At 41.4% G+C, this 15,833-nt stretch overlaps 2 protein-coding genes across 2 annotated transcripts; one reads left to right on the top strand and one right to left on the bottom strand.

Moving 5' to 3' along the window:
• Positions 1-51: 51 nt before the first annotated feature.
• LOC106138900 (gamma-secretase subunit pen-2) lies at positions 52-3,020 on the bottom strand. Its single transcript, XM_013340193.2, has 3 exons — positions 2,816-3,020; positions 2,490-2,594; positions 52-1,550 (listed from the first exon to the last, which is right to left on the bottom strand). The coding sequence occupies exons 1-3, from the start codon at positions 2,874-2,876 to the stop codon at positions 1,411-1,413; spliced, it is 306 nt and encodes a 101-aa protein (XP_013195647.1). The 5' UTR covers positions 2,877-3,020; the 3' UTR covers positions 52-1,410.
• Positions 3,021-3,170: 150 nt separating this feature from the next.
• Positions 3,171-15,545, top strand: LOC106138915 (uncharacterized). The gene is made up of 11 exons (XM_060953033.1): positions 3,171-3,292; positions 4,795-4,972; positions 5,945-6,093; positions 6,685-6,822; positions 8,005-8,139; positions 8,462-8,551; positions 9,152-9,276; positions 11,252-11,350; positions 12,260-12,343; positions 13,218-13,306; positions 14,017-15,545. Exons 1-11 carry the CDS (start codon positions 3,229-3,231, stop codon positions 14,801-14,803), a joined length of 1,938 nt encoding a protein of 645 aa, XP_060809016.1. The 5' UTR covers positions 3,171-3,228; the 3' UTR covers positions 14,804-15,545.
• Positions 15,546-15,833: the final 288 nt, after the last annotated feature.

The raw sequence follows: 15,833 nt of genomic DNA, 5'->3' as shown, positions 1-15,833 counted from the left end.
AAGATTTACGTTCACCTGCTAGGATTCTATGTTACGTGACCAATAAAACAATATGTTAAATTCAATTTAATTTCATCTCATTCAGGACATAAGTGTACAAAATAATAGTAGGTGCTTAAATTCTAAAATTAATAAATTATTTATACAAAACAAAGCCTATAACACCAACTTCAGTTTTTTTGGATTAAATCAGATTTTTACACGAAGCGACTCCCATTGGCTCCGCTTCCTTGGCAGGGGAACCTAACCCATATTGGATCACGACAAAAGCTGCATTGGATGAATGCGCATATTGCCTTAGTCGCCTTAAAGAGCAATCTTATCAGTGAACTAATTGTGAAATAAGCTTCAGCAATATCTGCCACAAGTGAAGTAATTCTTATTTAATATCTCAAAATCAATATTTTATTCAGAAAATAGGCATTCGCAGGCCCTTTTTCACGTGATTTTACATACAATGGAATTAAATTTAAATTATATCCAATATATTAGTATTTGTCATAAAAGTTATAAACTACCTAAGCACTTAGCTCAAGGCTAGCGTCCCAAGTTTGAAGCCACAGAATCCCTTCAAAGAATAGAACGAAACGCTCCTCAAAACAGACGCTCCCCCCAAAAGGGCCCTGGTACTTCGCCCGAACAAATAGACCACTGTTAAGTGAAGATGCACCAGCTGAAGTAATTCTTCCAGTATTACAATAGAATAGAATAGATTTATTTTCAATATTGGATACAAGGTATCATTTACTAACTTCACATCACTTATCTAATTATATCTACTATCGCTTTCAAAGCGCATGTGTAGAAGAAGCGACGGATTGGTCGCCTACCTCATTCCTTAACTAAGCTTTGTAATTTATTCGACATCAACCAATGTTATGAAAGTGTTCAAAATATCCCACAATAATTAATAAAAAAAATTCTTTGATAAGGAATGTAAGAAGTGGTTGGTGCCTAATACAAATAATCACGCCTGTCTCGCATGGGGTAGGCAGAGCCTACCTAGCCTCTAAATAAGATATAAAGATCTCATGTGCTTCCGTCCATCTATCTCTTTTCATACATATAACATATGCTCCTAAATTACAAACACGGTTATTTCAAAAACATTGGCCCAATTTTCATACAGCTTCTTCCAACTGGCTTTATCCCCGTTGCATCCTCACCTGTCTGGAGAGGAGCCCAGGGTTAGCGTTTTTTAAGCATCAGTTAGTATTTAAACTAATATACGTAACTTCGAAAATAGTCATTGGTTAGCACGGCCGTGGTTGGCCAGCATGTAAATGAATAATGAAGCTCACAAACACAAAAAATATGGAAGATTATACAGCCTGCTCCATCTCATCCTCAAAACCTGAGAAAATCAGACCAATGATTTGAAATAACCCTGTATTTCCTATAAACTTAAAGCTACGCCCGTCCCAAAGGCACTATGAACGAGAGAGCATCCCCCGTGGCGCCCCACGACACCCGGTTCAGCTGGAACACGGTCACCCACGCCGCCAGGGCTACGCCCCATATCACTGCGCCCGCGCCGCTCATTACTACATCTGTGGATGGGAAAATAAAGTATTTAAGCTATTTAAGCTATAATAATAAACCTGTAAAGTCAAATGAGTTACAAAATTACCCAACAACTTTATTATAGACATAAACTTTATAATAGGCATAAAAAAACAATAGGTACCTATCAACTTGTGAAAATATAAATATTATTTTTTCATTACATTCCATAATAATGCCATACAGTTGAACATTGCCTTTCAGTGTTTTCAATAGGCTCTGTCAACCCGCAAGAGATATAGCCGTTACTTTATGTATGTTGAAACATTCATATTCTTAAGATCACAAATGGAAAAAAGATATTTAAAAATTTGAAGACATAATAAGAATTGTAAGTAATTAATAAAATAATGAATAGGACCTGACATAAAAACAAATATATATAGCGAATCTCTACCATGATATCCCTCATATTGCTTGTATAGTAAGGAGTGGTTATGACAAAAGGGATGAAAGCTGGAAGAGGCTTTTGTCAAGAAAAAATACACAATAATAATGTTAACCATTAAAATACATATACACTACATTAATCACACCTCTTTTCTAGAACTGTAGGTCTACATCTTTGTCAAATAAAAAGACAGTCGAGCCACTGTAGTGGGAGCGATGATTCAGGCTCAACCACAAAGAAAAGATCTTCGGTCAGGTGAGCTGTTGTCCCTGGGAATATAAATATTCCATACCTATAGATACCCATATCTTCAACAATGTTGAGATGAAGGCTGTATTTAAGCTCCAATCTTTGAAATATTTAATAGCGCGATTTAGCGCGCTCTGATAGACTAGTGGCGTGTGACGTGTGAGATGTCGACGTTGACTCTACACTGCTATTGGCGAACCGTGTCGTATTCTCACTGTGATTGGCTGATGGCGTGTGACGTTAGTAAAGTCGCACACCATGGAATAATTTAATTTAAAAAACTTACATTTTTTGATTTGCTTCTGCTCATCATAGGGAGGCTTCACAAAGGCCTCTCTGAAGAACCACACTGCATTCACAGCCCATACGAATGGTAGAAACACACAGCCAACTGGGAAATTATGAGAAATTTTAAAAATATTAACATTTTTCATTAAATTGTAGTCTGTTAAATGCTTCTCTTTCTGATCAGATTCTAAAAGTCAATCAAGACATACATTTATGGGATTCCAAACATCGTTGAGGATATACTTTTTTTCTTAAATTTTTTCATGTTATTTTGTTTTAAATAAAGCATAAAACATGCTATGAATCATTTTTGTTCATGCTAACCTTTGAAATACCATCTACAGAGTTGCAGTTTCTTATCGTTAGGTAATCGCGCAAGATCCATTGTGTGATTTAAATTTATTTTATTGTAAAACAATTATTTATTGTTAAAGTACATAGGTATGTAATTATTTATTTCAAATTATTATTTGTTGATTGTGATTTGGTATTGTTTTTCCTGATCCTATTGAAAATCTGACATATCACATAGCTGTCGCTTTGACTTTGACTTTTGTCCTGTACTGTATGTATGTGCTATAATTCCTCTACTAAGTCTATGTAAAGCGAACATATTTTCCTTTTCTTAAGTCACGAAATATCGAATCGAATGATGTTGGAAACATTGTATATATACAATAAAAATGGCGTCCTCTGCCTACTGTCTATAAATGTTGTTGTTAAAAAAGTAAATAAAAATGTTTTCGTACGTTATTAACGTATTATTCAGTGTAATTACTATTCTAATTACATCAAATACATGTAAGTACTAAAGTTTTCTGTTACCACTTGTTTTAACTTATTGAAAACCTTATTTTTAGCCGACGAGATATCACCTCAGTTTTGTTGGTTTTTATAATTTTTAAATCCTTGTTACGTGTTGAAACTCGGAGAAACAGCGATAATTGGCAGCAGCTCCAAGGTTTCTTTACATTTCGGATTTAGATTAACCTACAAACTTTGGCATGTTGATTCTAAAATCCTTGTTTTCTATGTCCATCAAATCTGTTGTTATGGCAAAAGTAACGGAGTTTTGCACACCATGGCCTTATCCTTTCACTTTTGTGCTACTCTTCTAGTCCTGTTTATCTTCTTAGAAAGCAGATAAAAAGTTAACAAACCAAGCCTTGTACTAGATTTAGATCTTAACCTAGGTATCAGTTATAAAATGAAGTTTGGGATGATGTATAAATGTTTGTTGACTTTAGAACTTAGCTTATAGTAAGGCAAATTTTGATCCGTATATTTTCAAATGTTAATTTGCTTTTCTTTGCAAAAGTTCCATAACCATCTTGTTCAGCTGGTGGCATTTCTAAAGTTGCACAAAACAAGTCTGTTCTACCCCAAGTGTGGCATTCCAGTTATGTGGTCACTACAGCCACCTGTTTACAACCTCATGACATAACTATTCAATCATATTCATCACAATAATTGATGTAAACATTACTCGTGCATACATTTATAAAGAATGCCACAAATGGATTGTTACACAAATACCAAATAACGTTATAATATTGTTATTACTCTATCCAAGGTTCTAGGTTCATTTCCTGCCTAGTTAAGAACAGATTTTTTTTAATGAAATGGTTATCCATACTTACTGTTATTAGAAGTGTTTGTTTGTTTGGACTTCTTAGACATCAAAACCACTGCACCAATCTCTACAAAATTTTGCATGATGAATAGCATATGCTGCAGAACTAAGCCTTTGGATGTAACATTGGATTCAAAGTTGAGTCGCATCATGTTATAAAAAGTTGATCTATATTTGTAAATTGATGTCTGATGAAAATGCTGCAGAGTAGTTTGTTCCCCCACTTTTTCTATACATGCGCTTTGGAAGAGGTAGTAGTTATAATTAGATTTAAGTGATGTGACCTCAATACGTGATACCTTGTATCCAATTTTGAAAATAAATCTATTCTATTATATTCCATTCAGTCAGAAATAAGTACCTTTATGTTCTTTTGTGTGGTTTCCGGCACCAATAAAACTCCAATGAACAACTCCATCTTTCCATGGATGTCGTAAAAGACGACTAAGGAATAGGCTAATATACTTGAGATTCCTCTTTCAGGCAATGGTCTAGCAACCTGTCACTGTTTGAATCTCAATTCTATTATTTAGCCAAACAGCTGAACGCGGCCTATCAGTCTTTTGATGACTGTTGGCTCTGTCTACCCCGCAGGAGATACATACTTCATTATATATTATGTTACCTGTAACTGTACCAGGTTTTACAAAACATTAATTCACACTTTCAGGCACATCAGAACTCTCACAGTCCCTCTACCTCTTCAGTCCTGGCGAGGTTGAATACACAGAAGTTATAGTGAGGAGACTCCACGACAACCTGACGTTGGTCTGCGAGCTCCGCGGTGACAACTCCAAACGGGACTATGTGTGGAATTTCATGCCTGGAAATGTCACACAGGCTGGAAGGTATTTTGTTTGTTTGTAATATCTTTAGTGCCGTGTGGTTCCCGGCACCAATACAAAAAGAATAGGACCACTCCATCTCTTTCCTATGGATGTCGTAAAAGGCGACTAAGGGATAGGCTTACAAACTTGGGATTCCTTTTTAGGTGATGGGCTAGCAATCTGTGACTATTTGAATCTCAATTCTATCATTAAACCAAATAGCTGAACGTGGCCATTCAGTCCTTTCAAGACTGTTGGCTCTGTCTACCCCGCAAGGGAAATACACGTGAACATATGTATGTATGTATGTTGCTAGCCCATTACATAACTGTTTGGCATAATGATATAAATATATACGGGACAAATTACACAGATTGAGTTGGCCTCGAAGTAAGTTCTAGACTTGTGTTACGAGATACAGACTCAACGATACTATATTTTATAATAAATACTTATATAGATAAACATCCATGACCTAGGTCAATCAGAGAAAGTTCGTTTCTCATCATGCCCTGGCCGGGATTCGAACCCGGGACCTCCGGTGTCGCAGACAAGCGTACTACCGCTGCGGCACAGAGGCCATCAATGATAGATTATGTATTTTTATATTCATACATACATACATAAAATCACGCCTCTTTCCCGGAGGGGTAGGCAGAGACTATCTCTTTCCACTTGCCACGATCTCTGCGTATTTTCTTCGCTTCATCCACATTCATAACTCTCTTCATGCAAGCTCGGCAGTTTCGGGTACAATTGACCTGACCCTTTACCAGAACGTCCTTAATTTGATCAAGATACATTCGTCTAGGTCTTCCCACTCCGACCTTTCCCTCCACACTCTCCTTGTATATCTGCTTAGTCAACCTGTTTTCATTCATCCTCTCCACATGACCGAACCATCTCAACATACCCTTTTCTATTCCTGTAACTACATCTTCTTTCATTATTTATTTCTTTCATTATTTTTTTTTCCTTTTTTTTTTACTTCAGCCCGCAGCCCCTCACCGCGGAGCCGGCGTCCGAGGCGCCCCACCGCAGCACCCTGGTCAAACACAACCTCACCGTGGCGGACAGCGGCCGGTACATGTGCTCATCGCCGCCCTTCAGCCAAACCAAGTATATACTGGTGCAAACTACGAGTGAGTTTGTTTGTTATATCTTTATTGCCTAGAAATGAACATACTAACAAAAAATATTAATTAGTTAGTGCCGTGTGGTTACCGGCACCAATACAAAAAATAATAGGACCACTCCATCTCTTTCCGATGGATGTCGTAAAAGGCGACTAAGGGATAGGCTTACAAAATTGGGATTCTTTTTTTAGGCGATGGGCTAGCAACCTGTCACTATTTGAATCTCAATTCTATCATTCATCAAATAGCTTCTTCTTTCTTTCTTTTCTATATTATGGCTTCCACCGGACTTTCGGTGATTCTGCCAATATCATGGTTTGAAGAGACACGAAGTTACGAAAGTGCACGGTATACAATCTGAAAGGAGAAGGTTAACAAATGTAAATTGTAAAAACAAATCCAAATAGCTGAACGTAGCCATTCAGTCTTTTCAAGACTGTTGTTTCTGTCTACCCCGCAAGGGACATAGACGTGACAATATGTTTTTATGTATGTTTTTTCCGAATTTTGCGCCCGTGCGAATCCGGGGCGGGTCGCTAGTTACATATACATATATATATAACTATATGTATGTACGTTCTCCGTACACGTCGGCAGTAGTGAAGCACTGCGCGCGCGGCGCGTTCTCGTGCGGCGCGCGCTGCGTGCTGCCCGCGTACGTGTGCGACGGCCGCCGCGACTGCCTCGCCGGCGAGGACGAGGCGCCGCGCCTGTGCCGCCACCAGCCCTGCAACGGTGAGTGTTTACTGTACTAGCTGTGCCCGCGACTTCGTACGCGTGGAATTGTTATTTTGTACATTTTTAGAGATTTAAGAGATCTATATTTGTAAATTGACGTCCTATGAAAATGCTGCAGTGTAGTTTGTTCCGCCGCTTCTTCTACACATGCGCTTTGGAAGCGGTAGTAGTTATAATTAGATTTAAGTTATGTGACGTCAATAAGTGATACCTTGTATCCAATTTTGAAAATAAATCTATTCTATTCTATTCTGTTCCTTAAGGGTGAATAGTTTTTCTCGATTTTTTCACATTCTTCATTATTTCTTCGCGCCTAATAGTTGCAGCGTGATGTTATATAGCCTTAAGCCTTCCTCGATAATTGGTCTATTCGACGAAAATAGAATTTTTCAATTCGAACTACTGGTTCGAATCGAAAAATTATATTTTGGGAAAAAATTGAAATTTTTAAATTTTAATATGATTGAATTTGAATTTAGTACAGCGATAATAAAGTGCAAATTAAATATGACGTTTTGACCACACCTACAGTGCTTAGACAACAGTGAACTTTATACAAAAGCAATAAAGCTTAAATAGACTCTACGTTTTAGTTACAAAAAGTTTGTATAGTAAAAAAGAAAGGCGCTGTTTTTAGAGGTTTTCCAGCAATTATTCGAATTTTTCTCCCCGTAAAAACCATCCCCGAACTTCAACTAACATTTCAAAAAAATAATTGGCCAAATTGGTCCAGGCGTTGTTGAATTATGCGCTTACCAACACATTCTGCGATTCATTTTTAAATTATAGATTATGCCTCAGAGTGGAGGGAGGAAATGTTTTGAACATCAGTTTCTAAGTTCGATCAGACCTAACACATCTGAGAAAACTGCATTCTAATCGGTGCAATAAACGAAATGCTGGTCGTAAACCGATTTTTTGCCAATATCTTTTGCGTGTGGTTCCTGACACTCTCTTCCCTTTCATATCTTTCTGGGTTTTTCCATGGATGTCTTAAAGGGTGACTAAGGGATAGGCTCATAAACAGGATTTTTCTTTTAGGCGACTATTTGAATCTCAATTATATCATTAAGCCAAACAGCTGAACGTGTCTTCATCAGTATTCTCAAGACTGTTGTCTCTGCCTTCACCGCCAGGGATATAGCTGTGACTATATGTATGTATGTGTGTCCGTACCAGGCCCCGACAAGCTGAACTGCTCGAGCGGGCGCTGCGTGCCGGCGGCGGCGTGCTGTGCGCACGCGCAGGCCGCGCCCGCCACGTGCGCGCAGCCCGCCTGCTGCGACGAGCACTCGCGCTACTCGCGGCTGCAAGGTGGGTGGCTGTGGGTGACGGCTATGCCATACCAAAGAATGCAATCAATTGGTAAGACAAAATGAACAATGGCGGACTTAGCCCGACGTTTTTAGGACTTTTGAAGGTTTGTCCTATATGTCGTAAAAGGGATAGGCTTTTAAACTGGGATTCTTCTTTTAGGCGATGGGCCGGCAACCTGTCTCTATTTGAATCTCAATTCTATCATTTAGCCAAAAAGCTAAAACTATCAGTTTTTAAAGACTGTTGGCTCTGTCTACCACGCAAGGGATATAGACGTGATTATATGTGTGTATGTATAATGTGTGTTCGTCTGTTACAGCGACGTTCGACGACTTCCCCTTGCCGCCGGAGGACAGGCACTCCCCAGACGACTACGGGTTCATACAGTCCACCATATACACCGTCACGGGTATGTAATATATTACATAATTAATTATAATACATCCCTTATCTAATATATTACATAATTAATTTATAATACATCCCTAATCTATACTAATATTATAAAGCTGAAGAGTTTGTTTGTTTGTTTGAACGCGCTAATCTCAGGAAGACTGGTTCGAATTGAAAAATTCTTTTTGCGTTGAATAGACCATTTGTCGAGGAAGGCTTTAGGCTATATTACTAATTTTGAAATTATTGAATATTACTTATAAAAATGACTAATTTTGAAATTATTGAATATTACTTATTTTGAAATTACTGAATACTAATAAATATTACTAATTTTGAAATTATTGAATATTACTAATAAATAATACTAATTTTGAAATTACTGAATATTACTAATAAATAATACTAATTTTGAAATTACTGAATATTACTAATAAATAATATATGTTTGAAATTACTGAATATTACTAATAAATAATACTAATTTTGAAATTACTCAATATTACTAATAAATATTACTAATTTTCAAACTATTGAATATTACTAATTACTAATAAATATTACTAATTTTGAAAATATATGTATCCTATATTGTACTGTGTCTCGTTGCCCGCAGCCTGCGCGCTGATCTTCATGATAGCCGTGGTGCTGCTGGTGTCGGCCATCTGCAAGATGCACATGAAGCGCGCCGCGCTGCGCGGGTACGCGGCCGCCGCCACGCTCTACCCGCCGTGTGCGCAGGTACACGCGGCTCCACACGCTACACCACACGCTACACCACACGCGGCTCCACACGCTACACCACACGCTACACTACACGCTACACCACACGCTACTCCACACGCGGCTCCACACGCTGCACTACACGCGGCTCCACACGCGGCTCCACACGCTACACCACACGCTACACCACACGCGGCTCCACACGCTACACCACACGCTACACTACACGCTACACCACACGCTACTCCACACGCGGCTCCACACGCTGCACTACACGCGGCTCCACACGCTACACCACACGCGGCCGCCGCCACGCTCTACCCGCCGTGTGCGCAGGTACACGCGGCTCCACACGCGGCTCCACACGCGGCTCCACACGCTGCACTACACGCGGCTCCACACGCGGCTCCACACGCTGCACTACACGCTACACCACACGCGGCTCCACACGCGGCTCCACACGCTGCACTACACGCGGCTCCACACGCTACACCACACGCTGCACTACACGCGGCTCCACACGCGGCTCCACACGCTGCACTACACGCTACACCACACGCGGCTCCACACGCTACACCACACGCTGCACTACACGCGGCTCCACACGCTGCACTACACGCTACAACACACGCTACACCACACGCTACACTACACGCTACACTACACGCTACACCACACGCTGCACTACACGCGGCTCCACACGCGGCTCCACACGCTGCACTACACGCGGCTCCACACGCGGCTCCACACGCTGCACTACACGCTACACCACACGCGGCTCCACACGCGGCTCCACACGCTGCACTACACGCGGCTCCACACGCTACACCACACGCTGCACTACACGCGGCTCCACACGCGGCTCCACACGCTGCACTACACGCTACACCACACGCGGCTCCACACGCTACACCACACGCTGCACTACACGCGGCTCCACACGCTGCACTACACGCTACAACACACGCTACACCACACGCTACACTACACGCTACACTACACGCTACACCACACGCTACACTACACGCGGCTCCACACGCTACACCACACGCTACACTACACGCTACACCACACGCTACACCACACGCTACACCACACGCTACACTACACGCTACACCACACGCTACACTACACGCTACACAACACGCTACACAACACGCGACACAACACGCTACACTACACGCTACATTACACGCTACACTACACGCTACACCTTACGCTACACTACACGCTACACCACACTGCACCACACGCTACACCACACGCGGCTCCACACGCTACACCACACGCTACACTACACGCTACACCACACGCTACTCCACACGCGGCAACACACGCTACAACACACGCTACACCACACGCTACACCACACGCTACACCACACGCTACACCACACGCTACACCACACGCTACACCACACGCTACACTACACGCTACACCACACGCTACACCACACGCTACACTACACGCTACACCACACGCGGCTCCACACGCTACACCACACGCTACACCACACGCGGCAACACACGCTACACCACACGCTACACCACACGCTACACTACACGCTACACCACACGCGGCTCCACACGCTACACCACACGCTACACCACACGCTACACTACACGCTACACTACACGCGACACCACACGCTACACCACACGCTACACCACACGCTACACCACACGCTACACCACACGCTACACCACACGCTACACCACACGCGGCAACACACGCTACACCACACGCTACACCACACGCGGCAACACACGCTACACCACACGCTACACCACACGCTACACCACACGCGGCTCCACACGCTACACTATACTATATATCATTGACTCTATCTAGACTAGACGTGATCATATCATGTGAATTATATAGCTCAAATAGAAATCCCATAACATATTTTGCCAATAACTTTCAAATATAGACAACAATCAGTTACATACTAATGTTACTATTTTATTATTTGTACGGTGATTGTTTTCAGACTCACCGTTTCCCGCCGTGCTACGAGTCCTCCCGCCTGCTGGATCAAGAAGGGAGACTGTCCACCCCGCTAGACTCGCCCACTAACCGAGCCATGCAGGTATAGGCTAGTTGACCGTTTTTTAAACATATAGGTATACAAACATACATACAGTCACGCGTCTACCATCGAGGTAGGCAGAGACTATGGATTTCTACTTGATTCGATTATTAAGCCAAACAGCTGAACGTGGCCTATTAGTATTTTTAACACTGTTGGCTCTGTCTACCCCGCAAGGTATATAGACGTGATTATATGTTATAGGATGAATTAATGGACCCGTCTAAAAATGTGTACTATAGGTTACTTAACTCTTACTTTCATATTTTAAATGAATATTTCATATTGTATTAAGCTTAGGAAATCAAAATGTGCCTGCGGTTCCCGGCACCGATAGAAAAAAGATTAAGACCACTCCATCTCTTTCCCGTGGATGTCGTAAAACGCGACTAAAGGTAAGGCCAATAGATTTGTAATTTCTCTTGTAGGCGATGATCGAGCAACCTGTCACTATTTGAATCTTAATTTGATCATTAATTTGCCTATCAGTCTTTCGAATTTCCGTGCAATTTAATAGGATTTTAATCTCAATGTAATGGAATTTAGGTTGAATATCGCAATGCGCTATGGCCATGCGGAGTTCAGGTAGATAGCGTAAACGGTTAGTAACAATTTCGCACTGTGAATCTTGACTTGATCTTGATACTAGAAAAGTAATTTATTTTTCAGACATTTATTTACATGTTTAGTTTTAATTTCTTTTTGTAGTATTGGTTTTTAATAAAGCGTGTGACGTAGTTTTTGAGGGTTTTTTTAATGTGAAAATGATGACGTTTAATTTAAATAAAAATAGGCTCGAACGGCTCAGAAGCATGGGTATAGTCTATGTTTAAAAGGATGCAGTTGTTTTAAATGTCACCCTGTATGTGTGTATGTACGTATATATTTATACGTAATGTGTCCCCCCAGTGCGCAGTGGAAGCCCCTAACTCCCCGGACGTGGGGTTCGGCCTGGGCAGACTCTCAGACATATTCTCAACGAGGTACAGGCAGGTCAGTTCAATTCAATAATTCAACAGTCTTATAATTGACGGCCTCTGTGGCGCAGCGGTAGTGCGCTTGTCTGTGTCACCAGAGGTCCCGGGTTCGAATCCCGGTCAGGGCATGATGAGAAATGAACTTTCTCTGATTGGCCTGTGTCTTGGATATTTATCTATATAAGTATTTATTATAAAATATAGTATCGTTGAGTTAGTATCTCGTTACACAAGTCTCGAACTATATATTTATTTATCTCTTAAGTGTAACAAAAACTTTTGTGAGAACCACATCTAAATCGGTTTAGCGGAACGCGAGCACAGTTTTAGGCGCACTACCGCTGCGCCACAGAGGCCGTCAAATAGAGATGGTTTAGGCTGCGGCTCCACTGAGCCGAAGCGAAACGGAGAGGAGACGTGCGGGGATCGACCAATCATCCACACTAATAATAAAGAGGAAAGATTTGTATTTTTGTATGTTTGTGTGGAATAAACTCAAAAACTACTGGTCCGATTTTGATAAAATTTGGCACAGATATAGAATAGACCTTCAAAAGTGACATAGGCATAAATTTGTTTTGAAATAAATTTATTTCAAAATATAAAACACAAAAATATGTCCACCCGTGCGAAGCCGGGGCGGGCCGCTAGTATTACATGAAATCCACATCTCGTCTCCAATAGAAACAGTCAAGCGGAGACGAGCGGCGAAGTGACGTGGTAGAAATCGACAGCTCTGCTCCGCTCAGCTCCGGTCGTCTCCGCCTCAGTGCAGCCGCAGCCTTAAAGTGATTTAACCGATTTCAAAAAAGGAGGATATGTAATCTGTTTTCCAAAAAAAAAGTAGTTTGAGAGATAATTTGTTTAATAATCACGTTTTTTTGTTGAAGGTGCCGACGCAGTGCTACGATGTGGAAATGCGCTCGCTGCCGCCCTCCCCGCGCCGCCCGGAGCCCCGCGGCCCCGCCGACTTCCACAGGTGACACACACATACATACATACATGTGGGCACGTCTATATCCCTTGCGGGGTGGACAGAGACAACAGGCTGTGAATGGCCACGTTCAGCCATTTGGCTTAATGATAGAATTGAGATTCAAATAGTGACAGGTTGCTAGCGCAACGCCTAAAAAAGAATCCCAAGTTTGTAAGCCTATTCCTTAGTCGCCTTTTACGACATCAATGGGGAAGAGATGGAGTGGTCCTATTCTTTTTTGTATTGGTGCCGGGAACCACACGGCAATATTATTAATTTGCATTTAATGTCAATTCCAAATGTTTATCGTTAAAAAAGCCATCAGCTGAAGGTGGACTATTGGATCTGCCCGGCCCAAAGGAAAATAGACCTTATTATATGTATAAATGTAAAAAGATTCTAAAATAATATAAAAACACACATACACACACACATCGTCACGTCTATTTCCCTTGCGGGGTAGACAGAGCCAACAGTCTTGTAAAGACTGATAGGCCACGTTCAGCTACTTGGCTTTAAGATAGAATTGAGATTCAAATAGTGACAGGTTGCTAGCCCATCGCCTAAAAAAGAATCTCAAGTATGTAAGCCTATTCCTTAGTCGCCTTTTACGACATCCATGGGAAAGAGATGGAGTGGTCCCATTCTTTTTTTGTATTGGTGCCGGGAAAAAAAAAAAAACAAAGACATATTCCCCCCCCCCGTCTCAACAGCATGGCAACACCGGTGGAGTACTTCAGGCGGCGCGCGCTGGAGCGGCCGCGGCCCTACACGCTGCAGCTGGGCCGCTTCCAGCTCAGCCTGCCCAAGCTAGCCCGCGCCCCCCCCGCCCCCCCCGCCCCCCCCGGCCGCCCCGACACCCCCAACGTGGGCGAGCTGGACGTGGGGGACATCGACTTCGTCCGGCTGAGCTCCAGCGACACCTACACCCTCAACGGCAGGACCATCAGGCTGCTGGGCGCCGATTTCGAGAACTACCCGGTGTTGCCAGATGGCTCTGTTCAGCCGCCGACTTACACGGAAGCCGTTAGGTACAAACTGATAGGACCGCCGCCCGAGTATTTGAGTAGAGATGGTCTGGATGTACAGAACGTTAGCGTCGACGAGGAAGCGAGGAATAATGTGGAAATGCCACCTAATTATGAGGAGTTGGGTGATGCGGCCGTCGCCAGTGGTAGCGGAGTTGGTAACGGTACTAGTACCGCACCAGGTATTCGACGTATGGTGACTAGTGTCAGTGAGGATTCTGTAAGTGATTACGTCGTAAGTGCTGTACCTGGTACCGGTTCTATACTTGTTGCGTCAGGTGATAATAATAATATGACGCAGGCAACTACGACAGATAGTGATGATAACAGCAATAACTGTTACAATACGTCGGTACCTGGTACGAGTAACGGTTGTAACGTTAACAATAACGTTGTCGAGTCTATGTCGAGCGTCATAGACAATCTGCCGGCCATAGACAGTGATGTTAACGCGAACGAAGCCGAAGCTTAAGTAAATGTTAGTTTTGATGTCTTGTCAGATTGTGACATTGTCAAAAGATTATTTTTTCATTGGGTATATTATGATGTATACGTAATAATCACGTCTTTAATTAATTTAATTGTGAGGCGTGATATAAAAACAAATTTGAAAATAAAATCAATATTTTATTCAGAAAATAGACCTTCGCAGTCGATTTTCATGTCATTTACATTTTAATAAGTTATATTTAAGTTATGTCTTATATATCAGTATTTGTTAAAAAATTACAAACTACTAAAATACATAACCCTTTTAAAAATGAAAATGAAAGCTTTTCGAACCGTACACCCTCACCAAAAAATCTTTTTGTCAATTTGTCACAATCTGACAGAATGTCGTATCCAAGTCTAGTGCCTTGAATCTTTAGTTACCATAAATATGTTAGGTGGGAAATATTATAAAACACAATTTTATTAAGAATTTCTCACATTTCATTAACAACGATTATCCGCTGCTTACAAAACACTTAATTAATTTTAAATTCAGTAATAGGAAAAATTTTACTAATAGACATGTAGGGAGAAGGGTATGCTTAGATGGTTCGGTCATGTGGAGAGGATGAATGAAAGCAGGTTGACTAATCTTGATCAAATCGGGCATCCTGGCGAAAGGTCAGGTCAAGATTACCCATTACTGAAGAGTTTGCATGAATATGCTAAATGTGGGATTAAGAATTATGATGATAATTTAATGAGTATTAGGTAATGCAATAAAAAAAGGAAATTAACGCCTTTTTCCCTGGAAAGATTGGCAGAAAGTAAGTTATTTTATTACATTACTTCTTTTTTTTACATGATCCATATTCATCAAATTTTTCATGCAAACTTAGCAAATATTTAAAAATAATTATGCCACCTGTAGAATAAAAAAGAATATGGAACAACTTTTTTTAAAGACATCATGAACGCAATAATTGAGGTAGCTGCCAAGGTTCATGACGCGAACAAAATACTCAGGTGTGACGTCACACTCATCACACAAGAGGCGTGTTGGACTCGCC

This window comes from Amyelois transitella, chromosome 30, assembly GCF_032362555.1.
Source record: "Amyelois transitella isolate CPQ chromosome 30, ilAmyTran1.1, whole genome shotgun sequence".
NCBI lineage: Eukaryota > Metazoa > Arthropoda > Insecta > Lepidoptera > Pyralidae > Amyelois > Amyelois transitella.
This window is presented reverse-complemented; position numbering and strand designations above follow the sequence as displayed.